Here is a 21,951-nt window from a genome sequence, read left to right as displayed (position 1 = left end):
CTTTAGCTAGACTCATCAAGAAAAAAAGAGAGAGGGCCCAAATAAAAATTAAAAATGAAAGAAGAGATGTTACAACTGACACCACAAAAATACAAAGGATAATAAGAGATTACTATAACAAATTTTACATCAAAAAAGTGGACAACCTTGAAGAAATAAATTCGTAGAAACTTAAGAGTCTCCCAAGACTGTATCAGAAAGATAGAGAATATGAACAGACAAATTACCAGTAAAGAAATTGAATCGCTAATCAGAAAAACTTCCAACACACAAAAGTCCAGGACTGGATGTCTTCACAGGTGAATTCTATAAAACATTTAAAGAAGAGTAAACATTTATGCTTCTCAAAATATTACAAAAAGGTGAAGAGGAAGGAATGCTATTGAACTCATTCTACAAGGTACAGAACCCAGATACCCAAACCAGACAAAGACAACCCCTAAAAGAAAATTATAGGCAAATATTACTGGTGAACAGAGTTGCAAAAAGCCCTCAATGAAACATTAGCAAACTGAATTAGACAATACATTAAAATGATTATACACCATGATCAAGTGGGATTTATCCCAGGGATGGAAGGGTGGATGGTGCAATATCTGCAAATCAGTCAATGTGATATACTATGTTAACAAACTGAAGAACAAAAATCAAATGATCATCTCAGTAGATGTACAAAAGGCTTCTGGCAAAAGCCAACATCCATTTATGATGAAAATGCTCAACATGGAGAGTATGTATGAAGAGAATACACTTCAATGTTATAAAGGCCATGTATGAAAAACCTATAGCCCACATTATACTCAAAGATGAAAAACTGAAAATGTTTCCTCTAAGATGAGTAACAAGAGAAGAATGCCCACCCTCACCACTTTATACAACATAGTTTTGGAAATCCTAGCCACAGAAATCAGACAAGAAATAAAAAAAAATTCAAATTGGCAAAGAAGTACAACTGTCACTGCTTGCAGATGACATGATACTATATATAGAAAGTACTAACACCACCACCAAAAAATTTTTTGAATTGATAAATAAATTCATAAAGTTGCAGGATACACAATTAATATTCAGAAATGTGCTGTATTCTATACACAAAAATGAACTATAAGAAAGATAAATTTAAAATATTCCATTTACAACTGTATCAAAAAAGAACAAAATACCTAGGAATAAATCTAACCAAGGGGGTAAAAGACTTATACTCAGAAAACTAAAGAAACACTTATGAAAGAAATTGAAGACAACACAAACAGATGGAAAGATACACGATGTTCTTGGATTGAAAGAATTAATATTGTTAAAATGACCATACTACCCAAGGCAATCTATAATTCAATGCAATCTCTATATTTAAAAATGGCATTTTTCACAGAAATAGAACAAATATTTCTAAACTTTTTATGGAAACACAAAAGACCTTGGATAGCCAAAACAGTTTTGAGAAAGAAGAACAAAGCTGGAGGTATCATGCTTCCTGATGGCAAACTATCTACAAAACTATATAAATCAATGAAGTAAGGTACTGGCACAAAAACAGAGACATAGATCAATGGAACAGTAAGAGAGCCGAGAAATAAACTTACACTTATATGGTCCATTAATCTATGACAAAGGAGGTTAGAATATACAATGGGAAAAAGTCAGACTCTTCAATAAATGGTGTTGGAAAACTGGACAGTTGTGCAAAAGAATTAAACGGAACTGCTTCCTTATACCATATACAAAAATAAACTTGAAATAGATTAAAGACCTGAAATCACAAAACTCTTAAGAATTATAAATAAATAAATTCATAGGCATAACATTCCTCGACATTAGTTTTAGCAATATATTTTTTTGCACATATATCCTCACACTAGGGGAACAAAAGCAAAAAGAAAAAAGAAAAAAAGCCCAAAGCAGAAACAAGTGGGACTACATCAAAGTAAAAAACAATTGTACAGTGAAGGAAGCTATCAACAAAACAAAAAGGCAACTTGCTGAATGGGAGAAGATATTTGCAAATGATATATCTGAAAGGGGGTTAATACAAAAAATATACAAAGAACTCATACAACTCAACATCAAAAAAAAAAAAATTAAAAAACAGGCAGAGGACCTGAAAAAACATTTTTCCAAAGAAGACATATAGATGGCCAACAGACACATGAAAAAATGTTCAATGCGACTAATCATCAGGGAAATGCAAATCAATACCGCAATGAGATATCACCTTACATCTGTCAGAATGGGTATTATCACAAAGACCACAAATAATAAAAGTTGGTGAGGATGTTGATAAAGGGAAACTTTGTTTACTATTAGTGGGAATATAAGTTGTTGCAGCTGCTGTGGAAAACAGGATGGAGGTACCTAAAAAATTAAAAATAGAACTACCATATGATCCAGTAATTCCATTTCTGGATATTTCTCCTAAGAAAAGAAAAACACTAATTTGAAAAGGTATATGTACCCTTATGTTCACTGCAGCATTATTATAGCCAAGACATGGAAGCAACCTAAGTATCCATCAACAGATGAATGGATGAAGAAGGTACGGTATATGTATGCAATGAAATATTACCCAACTATGAAAAATGACGAAATCTTGCCATTTGTGACAATATAGATGGAATAGAGGGTATTATGATGCTAACTGAAATAAGTCAGAGAAAGACAAATACCATATGATTTCACTTATGTATGTAATCTAAAAAACAAAACAAACGTAACAAAACAGACTCATAGATACAGAGAACAAACTGTGGTTGTCAGAAGGGAGAGAAGTGAGAAGATAAATGAAATAGGTTAAGGGGATTAAGATTTACAAACTTCTAGTTACAAAATAAATGTCACCAGAATGTAATATACAGCAAACGGAACATGGTTGATAATATTATATTAATTTTGTATGGTGACAAATTCATGGTGATCCCATTGTAACGTATAAAAATATCGAGGCACTATGTTGTACACTTAAAGCTAATACAATATTGTTAAGTCAATTACACTTCAATAAAAAAGAAAACAAAAAACAAATTAAGGTGCCTGTCAAGTTTTTTTTTTTTTTTAAATCGCCTTCTTTCTACGTGCGTATGTTCTTTCTCCCATGATGGAATTTCTCATGCTCAACGACATCATGATAATTCTTCACCACTTCATCTGAAACACGTGCACACATAGTCTCCGAATAACACCCTCACTGTTATTAAAATTACATTACAATTATGGTCATTCAAAATAATTTTATATTATTTTGAAGTTCTTTATGTCCTTAGGATTCATTTCACCAGGGATATATAGTCAAATTAGCACGTGCAAAGTCACTTAGAATAGTTCTTTTCCTGTGCAATATGCTCCATTGGATACACATGTAAGTTCATTTACTCCCATTTACTTTGGGATTTTAGACTTGCTTTTCTAAAAAACTTTTTCCTTTGTTTTATATTATATGGAAAAGCATCAATGCTAAATTTACAAACAAGTTATAGTTAAGCTGAGCTTCTGTACCTTTCCCTATCATGGATTCCCTCCTTCTCCTATGCTAACCATTCTTTCCCCTTAATGTCATGTTTTATCCATCCATTTTATTTATATAAATGTATTGCATACACTAATGCAATTATGTTCCCTTAACATAATATCATTAGTTCTCAAATGAAGATAACTTTGTCTGCTAGGGACATTTCACAGTGTCTGGAGATATTTTTTTCTTGTCACAGCTCGGGGGAGGGGTTTCCTTAGAACCTAGCGGGTAGAGGGCAGAGAAGCTACCATACATCCTACAAGGCACAGGAGAGCCCCATATCATGAAGACCACTTTATAGCAGTTCAGAAATACTATTCTGCAGGTGGATGTATCATAGTTAATCCTCTATTCATGTTTGTTTAAGACGTTTTCTATTTTTGCTTTTAGAATGCATGTGCAATGAAGTGCCTTGCGCCTGTGTCTTTTCATATTTTTACTAAAATATATTTGGGTACCTAGAATTGGGATTGCTGGATCAAAGAAGTGCTTATAAAGGTTTGTTAGATCCTTCCTCTGCCCCTACCCATAAGTTTTGTCACTTCACATTTCTATAGCAATATATAAGAATGACCATCTTTCCACAGCCTTGCCAACAGGGTATGCAGTAAAACGTCCGGCTTTGGGACAATCTGATAGGTGAGAAATGGCATCTCAGTACATTTTTAATTTTCCTTTTTCTTATTATGAGTGAAGTTGAACATTTTTCACATATTTAAGGGCCACTTGTATTTCTTTTTCTGTTAAAACTATATCTGCTCATTCTTCTAGGTCAGATGGCCTTTTTTTCCTCTTTCTTATGGAAGCATGGTGACATAAAATGCCAGTATTTGCAATTTTGTCATTTATCTTTATTTTGCAAGCAAAGTTTTCATTTTTATTTTCATGTAGTTGAATACTTCAGTCTTTCCCTCATTGTTTCTGGATGTGAAGACATAGTTTTGAATATTTTCTACATTTCTGGGTTATAGGTGATCACACTTGATTTAAAAAAATAGAACTTAAATGTTTCTTTTTCTTACATTTACATTTCTAATCCCTTTGGGATTTTTCCTAGTATATTATGGGAGGAACGGGCCCAGATTTTTTTTTTTTCCACATGGCTTTCCATTTATTCAGGGCTACTTTTTCAAAGACCACCACTGCCCCACTGATTTGAGAAGCCACTTTTACTGTATACTGAATTGACATATGCAAATAGTGTACTTCTGGCTTAGCTATTTTGTTCCATTGGTTTATCTGTCTTTGCATGCATCAACATCAAAATGTTTTAATTATAGAGGCTTTATGCTATATTTTTCCTTCTAGTTTTCTTGAGACATAACTGGCCTAAAGCACTGTAGAAGTTTAAGGTGTACAGCACAATGATTTTACTCCATACCTCATGAATGATTAGACACCTATCATCTCATAGACACAAAATTAAAGAAAAGAAAACAGGAGTTCCCGGCACGGCTCAGTGGTTAACGAATCCGACTAGGAACCATGAGGTTGCGGGTTCGATCCCTGGCCTTGCTCAGCTGGTTAAGGATCCAGCGTTGCCATGAGCTGTGGTGTAGGTCGCAGATGTGGCTCGGATCCCGCGTTGCTGTGGCTCTGGTGTAGGCCAGCGGCTACAGCTCCAATTTGACCCCTAGCCTGGGAACTTCCATATGCCGTGGAAGCAGCCCAAGATAAAATGGCAAAAAGACAGAAAAAAAAAAAAAGAAAAGAAAAGAAAAGAAAACATTGTTCTTTGTGATGAGAACTCTTAGGATTTACTCTCAACGAATTGCACATATAACGTACAGTAGTATTAATTATATTTGCGATGTTGTATATTTACATCCTTAGTACTTATAACTGGAATTTTTTACCTGTTGATGGCCGTCATCCAATTTGTTCCATAAGTATAAATCTCCTATTGTTTTTCTATGAGTTTGTTTATTTGTTTGCTTTTGAAGTATAATTAACCTACAGCACTATATTAGTTCCTGGTGCACAACATGGTGATTTGATATTTCCTTAATTACAATTAAATTGTCTGGAAAAGCCAGGGCTTCTCTTTGTTCTTTTCCAAGATATTGCTGGCTATTTTTGCTTGTTCTAATTTAACTTTACTATCAACTTGTATAGCACCTGACAAAAACTTCATAGCGTTTTCAATTGGGATTACGTGAAAAGTATAGGCTACTTAAGGGGGAACTGATTTCTTTTTTCTTTTTGTTTTTGGTTGGCACACCCATGCAAATGTGGAAGTTCCATGGCCAGGGACTGAACCAGAGCCATAGCAGTGATAATGCCTTGCAGGCCACAGGGGAAGTCTGGGAACTGATTTTTTTTCTTCCTTTTTGTAGGGCCCCACCTGCAGCATATGGAAGTTCCCAGGCTAGGGGTCAAATCAGAGCCGCAGCTGCTGGCCTGCACCAGAGCCACACAACTCAGGTTCGGAGCCACATCCATATCAGCTTGAGGCAACGCCAGATCCTTACCCCACTGAGCGAGGCCAGGGATCGAACCTGCATCCTCACAGAGACATCGGCTCCTTAACCCACTGAGCGGGAACCCCCCGAGACCTGATATCTTTATGATGGTGTCTTCTGCTCCAAGAACATAGTTTGTCCTTTTTCATTTGTTCAAATCTATTTTTTTTTCAGGGGTGTTTCGGTTTTCTTCAAATAGGTCTTGAACAATTTTTAAAGTTTATATATGTCCTATGCTAAATGGGTTCTTTTTTTTTTTTTTTCGTCTTTTTGCCATTTCTAGGGTCGCTCCCGTGGCATATGGAGATTCCCAGGCTAGGGGTCTAATCGGAGCTGTAGCCACTGGCTTACCCCAGAGCCACAGCAATGCGGGATCCGAACCTTGTTTGCAACCAAACCACAGCTCACGGCAACGCCGGATCCTTAACCCAGTGAGGGCGGCCAGGGATCGAACCCATAACCTCATGGTTCCTAGTCGGATTCCTTAACCACTGAGCCATGACGGGAACTCCAGGGTCTTCTTTTTAATCATGCCTTTTCACTGATTTTTTTTTGGGGGGGGGCATGCTATATATGTAGGCTATAGATTTTTGTATGTTAATTTATATTTTGTTACTTTGCTGATTTCTCCTATCATTTCAAGCAGTTTTTCCATTCACTCCTTTGATCTTTTTAATATACAATAATACTGTATGCATATAGTATCAGTTTATCTATTTACAATTCTTATCACACAAATTGCTTTGTCTTCGCTAACTGCATTGGCTAATACAGCACAATGCTACATAGTAGTGGAAATAGTGATATTCTTGTCTTATTCCTGACTAATAAGAAAACCTTTGGTGGTTCTCCATTAAGTGATGCAGGCATTTGGCTGCATTCTAGAAGATTATTTACCTTTAGGAATAAATTTAGTCCCTGGTTGTTCTTATAAATAATTCTACTATGCATCACTTTGGTGGAGGGGTGCTTTTTTTTTTTTTTTTTTTTTGGAGAGGAAAAGGGTGGTGCTATAACCTCCATGCCAGGATGACTTGCCATGGAATGAGCCTGACATGAGGACAAGATTCGCTTGTAGTTTATGGTAGAAAAAGTTTAGACAAGCGTGGCTATAGAGTTTGCGGTATTGTTTTATCTCCACCGTATTTGGAAAGCCGTGCTAGATTCTTTTGGATGTCAATTCTTTCCTTTAAAAAGTTCCAGTTAACTTAGTCAAGATGCTAAAATATTTGTGTTCACAGGAGCAGTTATACTAACGAGAATAAAGAGCCTTCCTGGCCAGCAAGCCTGCCCTGACCTTCCTGAAGTTTCAAAGTTGATGTGCTCTTGAAAAGCTTGCCTCTTTCTGCTTGCTTTATCCTGAGCCTAATCTACAGTCAGAACAAGTGTTTCTCAGTAAAAGACTTCCTTTTCCTCATTTGCTTTTTATTTCCCACAGTTGGGGCCATTTGTGGGCTCCTGAACAGCCAAAGAAAGCGAAGTAACTCTCAAAGATGTTGTGTTCGAAATGGTAATTGAAAGGCCCCGAGAAGCACAATGGACTCAAAGCAGGAAGAAACCTGAGTGTGGGAAGGCTCTCAGAGCTGCCTTCAGTGCTGCCCACCACAAACACTTTGGGTTCTGCAGGCTCGTCTGAGCTAAATCTGGGTAGATGCCAAGCCTGGCTTTATAAAGGCTCATGGCAGGAAGTGTCCATGGGGTGAGTTAGAGGGTAAGTCCTCTGTCTTTTATTCGAACCAATTAAATCCTGAATTACTGAAAATTCTGTCCTGCCTCTGCTGGCATTTCAAAACCATATTTAAAACATTCTGTGGGTGTGATCTCAAGGATGGGGCCTCTGCATTCTCTCCAAGTTTACAGGTTTTGCTTTTTAATGCATGAGGAGAAAAATTATGTCAGCATGTGCTTTTTTTACAGTATAAAAACCTGTATCATATGCACTTTGTTTTTCTTGCTTGCTTTTTTCCTTCCTTCCTTCTTTCTGTTTTGCTGCACCCACCCCATATCGAAGTTGCCAGGCCAGGGATGGAATCTGCACCACGGCAGTGACCCAAGCCACAGTAGTGCCAATGTGGGATCCTTAACCCACTGGGGTCACCAGGGAAGTCCTCATGTTCATTCTTAAACTTTAGTATCTCTAGTTTACCAATGGGGAAAATGAGAATACGAGACGTTAAGGAATGTGCCCAAGTCTCAATGGCAAGGCCATACTCAAACTTATGTCCTATGGAGAGAAATTCTATAGTCATGTCATTATATGATATCCACACACACTTATATTATATACACATTAAGTATAAATGTACAGAACATACATGTGAAGAAGTATATATGTAAACATTGCATTCCTTGAATACAGAGAACCTAATTAACAAAATAGATAACTGACATGGCCATTCTCACTTCAGGAACATTAATCACGGGATTATTCTGAACAGAAAGTTCCCTGATGCCTTTAAAACTGGAATCCATTTTCAAAAGCCTGATTTACTCATAAGTTATCAGACACAGACCTATTACATACAGTGAGATTTTATCATTATTATTTTTAAAACAGAAAGTCTTATGGTAGAGTTGGCTTGCTGCTTTATTTCATCATTAACTGAATTTATTCCAGCCCTGTCCCAACCGAAATAACCCAAGGAAGCTTTGGGCCAGTGCTTTTTCACCTGCGAAGAGGGAGATAATGTTTAGGGAGGTGAGAGGAAACCCCTGATGAGGGTGTCCCTTGGGAGACCCTTGATCCAGGGGATCAGGGAGCAGCATTAGCAGAAATTATTGGTCTCTATCTTCCACCTCCCTACAAGCAGGTGCAAGGGGGCGGGAAAGGGTAAGACCAAGTCCCAACCTTCAAGGCAAAGTGTGCTTTTTAAGGAAGAAGGCCAGTTAGGAACTGCTAACACATCACTGACAGATGAAAGACGAATGGACTCCTCATGGCTGTCAAGGGCAAGGCTAGCCGGGAATGCATGTCGCCAATCTCCCAGCCCCAGAGGACACAGATCCGTTGGCAGGAAGACTTAGCGGCCGATCTCAATGAACTGCCTTTGTGGGGCTTAAGAAATGTGGATATTATCTGAAAGAGATTTTCAATCTCAGGTTTGGCTGTGGCGCATACAAAGACAAGCTGATTTTCATATCTTTATAAATCGAAGCAGGACTTGAATAAGAAAAGCATATTAAAACCGTAAAAGCACATACGACGAGCCCTTAAATCAAATCAATGTAGTTTTTAGATGATTATTTGGGCATGAATATCTCTGCTGTCTTTCATGAATAACAATAAAAGCCACACACAAAATATTTTATAGTTAGTAGGTATATTATTTTGATTTTAAGTTGAGAAGAGACTTCAATAATAAAACCTGCATGTGTCCAGCACATCACAGGTCTCAAGATACCTCATAATATTTTATTCTTACAGCCACCCATGAGGTATGTAAGACCTCATTCCCATTATGCAGAAGAAATTGAGTCTCACAGAGATTCAGCTACCCTCTGCATACAAAGGTAACAAAGGCAGCAGGTGTTGAAGTGCAGACTTGAACTTGGTCCCTTGATTCAGGGTCAGTGCTCTTTCCACTGGACCAAATGCCTCACCTAATGACCTAAGCTGTATATGTTGTATTCACAGCTATGTAAGCGCAAGATGAGACGGTATCTGATTCTGAGAAGGAAGAAGTGAGTTTGTACCTCCTTACCAGGGTACACCTAGGGCAGCCACCTGACCAGTCTAGCCTCACTGGAAAAATGAATGTCATGATAAAACTGGATTTCACTACTCCCAAGGTGACAGGGAAATGAAGCTTGTTAAGTGGTACTGGGCCAGTAGTGGGTGTTATCCACTGGTCTTTTGAAAAACCAGGTTCTAGATTTAAATCTGCTATGAAAATGCAATAGCTCATATAGGTTTGGTAGATGGGTGGGGGAAGTTGTTCAAATTCCTCATTTCTCATCCTTGGAAATATGTCTCTCTGTGACCCATAAGCTCCACGGGTGGAAGGGAGGGTGTGGGATTTCGCTCTCTTCTCACTATGTATGACGGGCTATGAGACATTGGAATGGCCACAGGTGGTGCCATGTTTACTGGGCAGCCATCTAAAATGTGTCCCCATCATAACTAACAGCCAAGCGAGTGTCTCCTCCTGCCTTAGAATAGGTAGCAAAGATTTAATCTCACTTTTGAGAGGCAGCACAGCGTAGTGGTTGAGATCCAATTGCTTGCATCTTCACCCTGAACTACTCAAATTACTTAATCCTGCTTTGCCTTAATTTCCTTATCTTTAAAGGGGACGACACCAGGGAATTATTTTCCTGTTTCTAGTATAACAAATTATCACAAACTTAACACTTTAAAACAACACCCATGTACAAACTATTGAATATATTTTTCTGTGCTATACAGTGGGATCTCATTAATCATCTATTTTCCCCTCATTATTTATTTATTTATTTATACTATATTGATTTATGATGTGCCAATTTCTGCCATACAGCAAAGTAACTCAATCCCACATATACATGTAGTCCTATATATACGCACACATATACTTTTTTTCTTTTTATGGCCACACCTGGGGCATATGGAAGTTCCCAGGCTAGGGGTCGCATCAGAGCCACAGGTGCTGGTCTACGCCACAGCAATAGCAATGCCTGATCCAAACCACATCTGTGAGCAACTTGTGGCAATGCAGGATCCTTAGACCACTGCACAAGGCCAGGGACCAAACTCACATCCTCAGGGACACTATGTTGGGTTCTTCACTGGTTGACCACAGTGGGAACTCCCTTTTAAAATATATATATATATATATATAACTTTATATCATGGTCTATCCCAGGAGACTGGATATAACTCCCTGTGCTATACAGTGGGACCTTACTGTCTATCCAATCCAAATGTCATAGTTTGTATCTATTAACCCCAAACTCCTAGTCCATCCCACTTGTTCCCCCCTCCCCCTTGGCCACCATGAGTCTGTCCTCAATAGTTTGTAATAACCTATATGAGAAAAAAGAACAGATATATTTATACATATGACTGATTCACTTTGCTGTACACCTGAAACTAAGACAACATTGTAAGTCAACTTATACTCCAGTAAGATTAAATTAAAAACCCCACCCATTTATTGTCTCCTGGTTCTATAGAATTTTGAATGTAGTGTGGCTTAGAGTCTCACGAGCCCCACATCAAGGGATCAGCAGGGAGGGATGTCTTCCTTTCTGGATGTTCTGGGGATGAATCCATTCCAAAGTCACTCAGGTTGTTGGCTGCATTCTGTTTCTTGAGGCTAAAGGTCTGAGTCCCTGTTTCCTTGTTGGGCTCAGCAGGAACTTCTCTTAGCTCCTTCAGGCTGCCTGCATCTCTTGCCATGTGGCATCTTCCATCTTCAAACTAGCGATGATATTTCAAATCTTCTACATTTGCAATCTCTGACTTCCCATTTTGCTGCATCTCTTCTGACTCCACTTGGGCTGAAGGGCTGGCATGATTAGATTGGGCCCACCTGGATAAGCGAGGGTGGTCTCACCGTCTTAAGATCCAAACCTTACTTACATCTGCAGTGCCTCTTTCGCCATGTAACATAACAAACATACAAATTCTGAAGACTAGGACATAGACACCTTGGGTGTGGGCAGAGGTACATCCTGCCCACCACAAATACTCACTCAGAGAGTGAGTGTGAGAGTTAAATGAGTTTGTTTTTGAATATAATAAAAACATTTGGGTTTTATCTGTTTCCTGTGTTTCAGTCCATTATAGTTATTATTCTTTTTTTCTTTTTTAAGGCTAAACCCATGCATAGGGACGTTCCCTGGCCAGAGGTCGAATCAGAGCTGTAGCTATTGGCCTATGCCATAGCCACTAGATTCCAGCCGTGTCTCCAATCAGCATACACCACAGGACACGGCAATACCAGATCCTTAACCCACCGAGTGAGGCCGGTGGGATCGAACCCGCATCCTCATGGATGCCAGCCAGGTTTGTAACCTGCTGAGCCACAATGGGAAGTCCACAGTCGTTACTCTTTCTGATGCTCAAATGATCCCCTCTTTGACAAGTTGTTTCTTGTCACAAGATTCCACTAGCTTTTTCTGGCAGGATAAGACACCCAGGCTCCTCTCCCAAACATGGGAATCAGCTATTTCATTTCTATAAGGAATCCTGGTTCCTTTTGATGGGAAATGATATGTAGCAACCACAATCCCGGCCTTAAGAACAGGACTTGCAGTGCTTTTGTTCGGAGACTAACCGCATCCTCGTGGCATCTCATTATTCCTGCTCCTTATGCATTTCTGGTTCACTTGGGTGTCCCCCCTTCCTGTTTTATGACAGCCAATGCTCCTGGGATTCCTCGCCTTTCCTCCAGCCAGACTTTCCCACTTCTCGTCATTCTTCCCCTCTGAGCCGCACACCCTTGCTCATCTCTGGCCTTTTACAACATCAAAGCGGGGGGACCTCAACGCTGAGGAAGAGGTGATAGCCTTTTTCACAGATTTTTTTTTTTAATTTCTTGAAGGGAACTAATCTCCTATTTGCTATCCAGGGCTTCAGTAGGCAAACTCAGTCTGTTTCTTAACTCAGACAATGCTTTGAAACACCATGGCAACAGTCGGGCCAGTTACCAGAGCACAGAGGTGTCAGAAAACCAAGAGATACCTCAGGTATATGTTTCCTAGGAAGCTTGGGTGGTTGCATGTTAACTTTTTTTTTCCTTTTCCCTTTTGCTTTTTAGGGCTGCACCTGTGGCATATGAAGTTCCCAGGCTAGGGGTTGAATGGGAGCTGCAGCTGCTGGCCTACACCACAGCCATAGCAATGCAGGATCCAAACTGCATCTGTGACCTCCACCGCAGCTCATGGCTACATTGGATCTTTAACCTGTTGATCGAGGCCAGGGATCGAACCTGTATCCTCAGGGATACCTGTCGGGTTTGTAACCTGCTGAGTCACAAAGGGAACTCCCACATGTTGAAATTTTTAACTTGAGTTTCCCACTAATCAAAGTGTTGATCATTTAATTTACTTCAACCATTTTTAGGCCATATACCCATTTGAAAACTTGATAAATTCTGGAGCTACTCTCTGAGAAAATATGTGTACATGCCAATATTTATCAACATTCTCATAAGCTTCAAGGACCTCTCAGGGACTCAAACTATCTTGGAGAGTTTAATTTGTTTGCACAACCAGGTTCTGATTTGTATTAACTTGTTGGAGGCAGCAAGATGTAGTTGGGGGCGGGGGGGGGTGGTGGTGGACAGAAAGGAACATAGCTGGAATCAGGGTGTCAATTTTAAATCTCTCTACTCAACACTGTTCATTCTCTGGTCTAGAGCAATGCTATTTCTGGTGCTGGTCATGTATAATTTGCTACCATTCCCTATTATATGTGTAGATACTGGGAGGCAGGTTTTAAAACCTTGAGATAATTCTTGGAACACAAAAAGCACTCAAAAATGCTGGCTGGTTTTAGGCCAAGAGAAGACTGCCAATGAGCCATCAAAGGTGGCTGTCCTGGGAGGGACCATTAGGAACCAGGAAAAGTCCATTAACCTATCCCGGGCCTGGTGTGCTTACAGGGCCCTTGACAATTTCTACATGGTTGATCCGCATGACGTGTGTTAATGGATCATCTCACACTTTCCACACCAGGACTAGGCAGATCGTTTCTAGGAGGGTTCTAGAAACGATCGGCATGGGATGCAGTCCTGGGTCATCTCTTTAACAGGGCAGTGTCTCAGGCACTCACTGATTTCTCACAACAACCTGAGGGGACATCCCCATGATACAAACGCTCAGAGAGGCTAAGTGATAACAGTAATAGTACCAGCAGCAGTACCTAATATTTACTGAGTACGTATTATGTTGCAACCTCACACTGATATTCTGTATGCATAAACTCAGGTAATTCTCAGGGCAACTCTGATGATGTAGGGATGGGTACCCCCATTTTACAGATGAAGGGGGGACTAGGGTTCAGAGAAATTAAGTGACCTGTGCCAGCTGGGGGGGGGGGAACTCACCTGGTAGGTGGCAGAGTTGGGATTAGGACACGGATTTCTCGCTAGAAAGCCCATTGGGTCAAATGCTATGCTATATGCTAGAAAGGACAAAAATGTCCCACAGAAAATCAACCACTCTTTTCTACAGAGGTTCTTGTCCGTCTTGCCAGGAGGTTTTTGTAATCGCTGGGATGCTTTGTTCTTGCCTTTAGTACACCTGAGTCTTTCTAAGAAATGCACAGAACCTTTTAACATTCTGTACTTGTGCTAGAGAATCTCGGGGAGGAAAAGGATGTTTATCCATCACCAGATATCGTAGCTCTAAGGCACACAAGAATCCTCTGCGTTGGGAGAACAGGACAAAACTGAAGATGAAGGGAGGGTTTTTATGCAGACACAGAGGTCCCCGAGGCTCTGATTTATTTGACATTTGTGAAGAGAAATTCAACAGGTTGTTTATGGCTGATTTGAAGCCCGTGTCATACCATGTTTTATGGTTCCAAATGAACAAAGTAGAGAAAAGTTCCCCAAAGAAAACTGAACAGGTGTTTGGGGCTACGGGATGTTTTAGTTATTTGGGGAAGAATCTCCGTTTGATGGTAAATCATTACGTTGCCTCGGCTCATGGGTGGGAGAGGGCTCTGGTGGTTTCTAAAAGACATCCAGAATGCCTTTCCTTTTTCCCAAATAGCCTTTGGCGAAAATGTTCTCGACCCTGAGGGCTTTGGCTAATTCAGAAATTGCTCCTGTCAGCGCCGCCAGAGGAACTGTGGCAGATGGGAGCAGAGGCCTGGAACAGCAGAGGCTGGCGGGCTCTTCAGGCCCAAATACAGCAGACAGACAGAGCAGTGGTTTTTCAGAAGGTAATAATGGAGGTACATGAGTTTATACTTAGGAGACTGTCAGTTCTCACTTCTTGAGAAGGTTATGGCCCTGGAGTGACTGGGAAGCTTTTGAGAGGAAAATGTCTAGATATTCTTTATTTATTTACTCTTTATTCACCTACTGAGCTTGGCCTTGGCCAAGGGGACCCTCCACGTTCACCCCCATACTCTCATTCCTAAACGGCTCTGGAGGTGAATTGAACTGTATGCTCGTCTGAAATAAGATCAGCAAAAGCAGGATGTAAACAAGGAGTACCTTTGAAGTCTCCTAATTTATACTTCTGTACTTTTTTTTGTCTTTTTTTTTTGTTGTTGTTGTTGCTGTTGTTGCCATTTCTTGGGCCGCTCCCGCGGCATATGGAGGTTCCCAGGCGAGGGGTCGAATCGGAGCTGTAGCCACCGGCCTACGCCAGAGCCACAGCAACGCGGGATCCGAGCCGCGTCTGCAACCTACACCACAGCTCATGGCAACGCCGGCTCGTTAACCCACTGAGCAAGGGCAGGGACCGACCCCGCAACCTCATGGTTCCTAGTCGGATTCATTAACCACTGCGCCACGACGGGAACTCCCACTTCTGTACTCTTTTTAAGTGGGTGCAAACGAGTCATTTGAGTTTGAAACTCTGAATCATCGTGACCTCGGGTATTTAGCACAGCTCCCTGCACATGGTGTGAACACAAGAAATATCTGTGGAATAGATGCTGTTAAAGGTTTCTTTGGTCCTAATGAAATTCTCAAATAAATAGTTTATATATTATTATTATTGTTTTGGTTAACATGAGTCAGTTGTGTGCTTTGGAGATGCACACTTGCCATAGACCCTGTAGAAAAATGCAGTATCTGCTATTCATTCATTCATTCTAAAAATATTTAATATATATCTATAACTTTCTGGGCACAATGAATCACCACTTAATTCAACTGTTATAAAACTCTGGGGAAAAATAAAGAATGAACAGGATTCCATGCTTTATTTGTGTGTTATTCAAATACATCCTGTGTTTTTGTGTGTTTGTTTCTTTTCATTGCACCTGCGGTGGCATGTGGACGTTCCTGGGTCAGGCATTAAATCCGAGCCACAGCTGTGACCTACTCCACAGCTGCAGTAACTGCACAGCTAGATCCTTTAACCCACTGCACAGGGCCGAGGATTGAACCTGGGCAGAGACCTGAGTCACTACAGTCAGATTCATAACCCGCTGTACCATAGTGGGAACCCCTGTCTTATGCTTTTAAAGTGGTGTTAAAAAGTTATGCTGAGACATGGCTAATTTAAAAAGTCTAATGTAAATTCCCATTTAAAGTGAATCAGCACCAGAGACCTAGTAATACTACAAGTGAGTTGTTTTGTATTAGTCTTTAGATTGTGTAATTCCTTTAGGATCTCAACTCTGGGGTCCTTTCTGGGTATCTCTGTTTCAGTCTTGAAGATCCTTTAAAGCAGTCTAGACTTACATAGGGTGACCAGATAATTTAATGTCCCAATTGAGAGAACTGTGAGCCTGAATAGAGTACTATTGATAATTACACCAATGCCATAGGTATCAATGGGATTCTTTCAGGCAAATACGGTCGTATGGTCATTTTAGGCAAGGACATGGGTTGAAGGATCTGGGGTTGAAATGCACTGGCTGCCCTATCAAGTGCACGTCACCTCCCCTTTATGGGTTTCTGTTTATTTGAATGAAAAGTCAAAGGACTGTACCAAAACCAACCCTAGTGTTTTCTTCAGACTCCACCACTGTACCATCACAGACAGACACCAAGGAAAGAATATCTTCATGTTTCGAAACAGCTTCAAACTAGGAGGCAGCTGGGCAGACAAGCACATAAAACATTCCTCCTCTGTCCCTTTTTAAAAACCGCATAGTTACAAAAGCTTACATCAGATCTGAAATAAATCAACACTTGCTGACTTCAGAGTTGGCAAGCATTTCATCTTCACTACCTGAGGCATGGTGTTGAGAAGGATTCTGACATCTGGGCTCAGCAGGGAAAAAAAACCCCCCAAAACTCAAGCCACCTTGTTCAATTAGCGATGGTTTCTGGGGTCATGGGAATAGGAGAGAGAAGCGAGGAGGTGGGGGTTCACCCGCTATGTGTGTGTGCCAGCCCTTGTAGCTGGCCTAAGGCTGCTGGTGCTAAAATATAAAACAAACCAAAAAAATCTCATATTTAGTGTCAATCTGCTCCATAATGATAACTAACCTCACGGCGGTCTCCCCCAGAGATGCTTCTCAATTCCGTGCTCTGTGCCCTTTCACAGGCCGAGTGTAAGCAGTGGTCCTCAGCTCTGGCTTTGTGTTAGAATCAAGTAGGATCTCTGGGGATGGAGCCCAGGCTTCAGTGGGCTTAACACCCTCTGCCTCGACCACCAGGAGATCCTACTGTGTAGTGAGGACAAAGAACCACTGGCACAGGGGCTGGAGTGGGGGATGCGAGTCAGGGCACCCAGCTCTCAGTCCTCAATCTTTATGAAGGCTGCATGACCTTGGGTATCCTATCAGCTGATCTTCGCTTGCAAAATGAATCTGGACTCTTCGGCATTATTCCCTAGCTTTTTTTTTTTTTTTTTAATGGTACATCAACAATTTAATACCGGTTTTAAGATAACACATATTTTAGTTATTTTACATTGGGCCGCAATAGTTTTTTGTTTTTTGTTTTGTTTTGTTTTTATTTTCCCACTGTACAGCAAGGGGATCAAGTTATCCTTACATGTGTACATTACAATTACATTTTTTTCCCCACCCTTTGTTCTGTTGCAACATGAGTATCTAGACAAAGTTCTCAATGCTACTCAGCAGGATCTCCTTGTAAATCTATTCTAAGTTGTGTCTGATAAGCCCAAGCTCCCGATCCCTCCCACTCCCTCCCCCTCCCATCAGGCAGCCACAAGTCTTTTCTCCAAGTCCATGATTTTCTTTTCTGAGGAGATGTTCATTTGTGCTGGTTCATCCCAGGGTCACAAGAATGGTTCAACATACGCAAATCAATCAACATCATACACCACATTAACAAAAGAAAAGTCAAAAATCATATGATCATCTCAATAGACACAGAAAAAGCATTTGACAAAGTCCAACACCCATTCATGATCAAGACCCTCGCCAAAGTGGGTATAGAGGGAACATTCCTGAACATAATCAAAGCCATTTATGATAAACCCACAGCAAATATAATACTCAATGGGGAAAAACTGAAAGCCTTCTCACTCCAATCTGGAACAAGACAGGGATGCCCACTCTCACCACTGCTCTTCAACATTGTTTTGGAAGTCCTAGCCACAGCAATTCGACAAACAAAAGAAATAAAAGGCATCCATATAGGAAGAGAAGAGATAAAACTGTCACTGTATGCAGATGACATGATACTATACATAGAAAACCCTAAGGACTCAGTCCAAAAACTGCTTGAACTGATTAATAAATTCAGCAAAGTAGCAGGATATAAGATTAACATTCAGAAGTCAGTTGCATTTCTGTATACCAGCAATGAAATATTAGAAAAGGAATACAAAAATACGATACCTTTTAAAATTGTACCTCACAAAATCAAATACCTCGGAATACATCTGACCAAAGAGGTAAAGGACCTATATGCCGAGAACTATAAAACTTTAATCAAAGAAATCAAAGAAGATGTAAAGAAATGGAAAGATATTCCATGTTCCTGGATTGGGAAAATCAATATTGTAAAAATGGCCATACAACCCAAAGCAATCTACAGATTCAATGCAATCCCTATCAAATTACCCATGACATTTTTCACAGAACTAGAACAAACAATCTAAACATTTATATGGAACAACAAAAGACCCAGAATCGGAGTTCCCGTCGTGGCGCAGTGGTTAACGAATCCCACTAGGAACCATGAGGTTGCGGGTTCGGTCCCTGCCCTCGCTCAGCGGGTTAACGATCCGGTGTTGCCGTGAGCTGTGGTGTAGGTTGCAGACGAGGCTCGGATCCTGCGTTGCTGTGGCTCTGGAGTAGGCCGGTGGCTACAGCTCCGATTCGACCCCTAGCCTGGGAACCTCCATATGCCGCGGGAGCGGCCCAAGAAATAGCAACGACAACAACAACAACAACAAAAAAGACAAAAAAAAAAAAGACCCAGAATTGCCAAAGCAATCCTGAGAAGCAAAAACCAAGCGGGAGGCATAACTCTCCCAGACTTCAAGAAATACTACAAAGCCACAGTCATCAAAACAGTGTGGTACTGGTATCAAAACAGACAGACAGACCAATGGAACAGAAGAGAGAACCCGGAAATAAACCCTGACACCTATGGTCAATTAATCTTTGACAAGGGAGGCAAGAACATAAAATGGGAAAAAGAAAGTCTATTCAGCAAGCATTGCTGGGAAACCTGGACAGCTGCATGCAAAGCAATGAAACTAGAACACACCCTCACACCATGCACAAAAATAAACTCCAAATGGCTGAAAGACTTAAATATACAACAGGACACCATCAAACTCCTAGAAGAAGACATAGGCAAAACACTCTCTGACATCAACATCATGAATATTTGCTCAGGTCAGTCTCCCAAAGCAATAGAAATTAGAGCAAAAATAAACCCATGGGACCTAATCAAACTGAAAAGCTTTTGCACAGCAAAAGAAATCAAAAAGAAAACAAAAAGACAACTTACAGAATGGGAGAAAATAGTTTCAAATGATGCAACCGACAAGGGCTTAATCTCTAGAATATTATTCCCTAGCTTTAACTTTCTGTTCCTAAACCGTGATGAGGTGGAGAATATCACAGCGTGTTAACTCGGCCACTCCAGACATCCTCCTCTTTGTAAATTCAAGGAAAGCAGACTTCGTTGTCAGAGATAAATCTACAGTCAATGATCAGGAAACAAACTCCCATCACTCTTCCATGCTTAGACAACCATAATTTCTTGAAAGAGGCAGCTACGTTATATAACACTAGGGATAGAATCCTGTGTCTAGGTTGTCCTTGCAAATGACTTTTTTCTTTAACACGAGAAACCCATGGTCATAATTTACTACTTCCAACACATATTTTAATGGCTTGCACGTCTGACTTGAGCAGACTTCTCAGCATTCCCGCTCATTACGAATTTGACGTCTTACCTGAGTGACAGCAACATTTGTCCCATCAGTGACCTCCACGCTCATGTTATAGATGGACCTCTGCTCTGCGTCCAAAGGTTTTGCAATGACAATGGTCCCAACGCCCTTCTCTGCGTCAAAAGAGCTGTCAAAATTGCCCCCTGACGAGTTCACAAAAACAACATGAAATTAGCATATCCAAGAAGTTATTGCATGTATCGAAGCATATAGCTTTAAAGGGAGCTCTTTTATAGCAATGCCTTTTTGACAGGCATCCCTATGGCTCAGTTTTCTACATCTTAAATGGGACCCTTTATTTCTAACTTAATTCACATTTCAAAACACGGCCTCTACGATGCATAACAAATGTCACAAAAAAAAGGAATGTATTGCAAAACACCCATCAGTACTAATACTAGAGTAATAAAGCATAAACTGACTCCACAAAATATTTAGAAACCCAAAGTCCCTTCAACCCCTTGTGGTTCCTGGGCTAGGAATTTGTAGACCCTTTTCTTTTCCAAAGTAAATCAAATTCTAAGTAAACAAACAGTCCAGTTATTATTAACAAGAAATGAGTAGGCACTCTTAAACCTGTTCCAGGATTGATGGTAAACATGTGGTTGGTAGAGTTCAGATTCCCTCGTTTAGGCGTCAGAAACAAGTTATAAATACTAGAAAATAAGACAGAGCAGGAAAATCGAATTTCATATTAAAAAATCTCTATCTGCAAGTTGGGATATTTATAGAAATTTTTTTTTTTTTTTTTGCCATCTCGACAGAATCAATTATCTTTCTCCTTCCCAATGGAGAAAGTTTACAGATTTACAAGATAAAAATCTGGAGAGAAGGAGAGGAAAACATCAGCTATGTAACAACAACTTATAAAACCATTTGTGGCATTCCCGTTGTAGCACAGCAGAAACGAATCTGACTGGTATCCATGAGGATGCAGGTTCGATCCCTGGCCTGGCATTGCCGTGAGCTGTGTGTAGGTTGCAGACCGGGCTTGGATCCCGTGCTGCTGTAGCTGTGGCGGAGGCCAGAGGCTGCAGCACCACTTCGACCCCTAGCCTGGGAACCTCCACATGCCACCGCCAGTGCAGCCCTAAAAAAAAAAAAAGGAAAATAATAATTTGTATAAAAGTCTAGAAAACTTTACTCCTCATCCTCCCCCCACCCCGAACCAGGTATAATCCACAATCTGTGGCTAATGGGTTTAAGGCAACACAGACTTTGTTGAAATTACTGTGGATGTTTTCATCTCTGTGAACCAAGTGTGGTTTCTGATCTTCCCCAAAAGGAAAGATTTTATTTTTAAGGGGGAGAGAAGATATTGGTTTCAATGCTAGAATGATTTTAATGAATAATCAGTATATGTCCACAAGCTCTATCTACCTTAGCCTTAGAAATTTCATGGTGTCAGTTAATTTTGTTCTTGGACAGTAATTTTATTTAACTACAGCACATAGGGCAATCTGTTTGTTGAATTTCATATTTTAGATGAGAAATCTGGGCTACCCTTTTTTTACACTTCATTTTGCTGACCATTGAACAACATTATATACAATTTCTATGATATTACAATTAGAAATGGGCAGATGAGTTAAGGGAAGGGAGAGTTTTACCTGAATTGCTAGAATTTGATGTATAATGACATAAAATAAATAATACGGTGTACTTAAAAAAGATTGGTCATATATATTTCAAATACTGATTGCTTGCAGATGTCATATACACTTAAGATTATTTAATTGCTAGAGAGAACATAATTGCCCTTGACATTTAATTAAAGTTTTGGAGATATGGGGGTACCAGAGAATTGCTTGGAGATGATACATTTTTTAAAATTTCATCTAAAAAGAAATATATCTCTAATTGATTTACTGAGAAGTACTAAATGTTAACTTCAAAAAAAAAAATGTCTTTTGAAGAACAGGATAAGGAGAGAAAAATCTAGGCTGGATGGGAAGCAGCCTTAGGTCACCATGGCTCTTTCAAAGGGAA

At 40.1% G+C, this 21,951-nt stretch overlaps 1 protein-coding gene across 2 annotated transcripts in view; it reads right to left on the bottom strand.

Annotated features, from left to right (window-relative positions):
• The window catches only part of FAT3 (FAT atypical cadherin 3), a 556,180-nt gene that overhangs the window by 108,041 nt on the left and 426,188 nt on the right, over positions 1–21,951 (bottom strand). For both annotated transcript variants that reach the window (XM_047753634.1, XM_047753635.1), the window contains exon 6: positions 19,966–20,105. In XM_047753634.1, the coding sequence (XP_047609590.1) occupies positions 19,966–20,105 (140 nt within the window). The remainder of the gene's footprint in view (positions 1–19,965; positions 20,106–21,951) is intronic.

This window comes from Phacochoerus africanus, chromosome 11, assembly GCF_016906955.1.
Source record: "Phacochoerus africanus isolate WHEZ1 chromosome 11, ROS_Pafr_v1, whole genome shotgun sequence".
Lineage (NCBI taxonomy): Eukaryota > Metazoa > Chordata > Mammalia > Artiodactyla > Suidae > Phacochoerus > Phacochoerus africanus.
The sequence above is the reverse complement of the archived record's forward strand: the minus strand, read 5'-3'. Positions and strand labels throughout refer to the sequence as shown.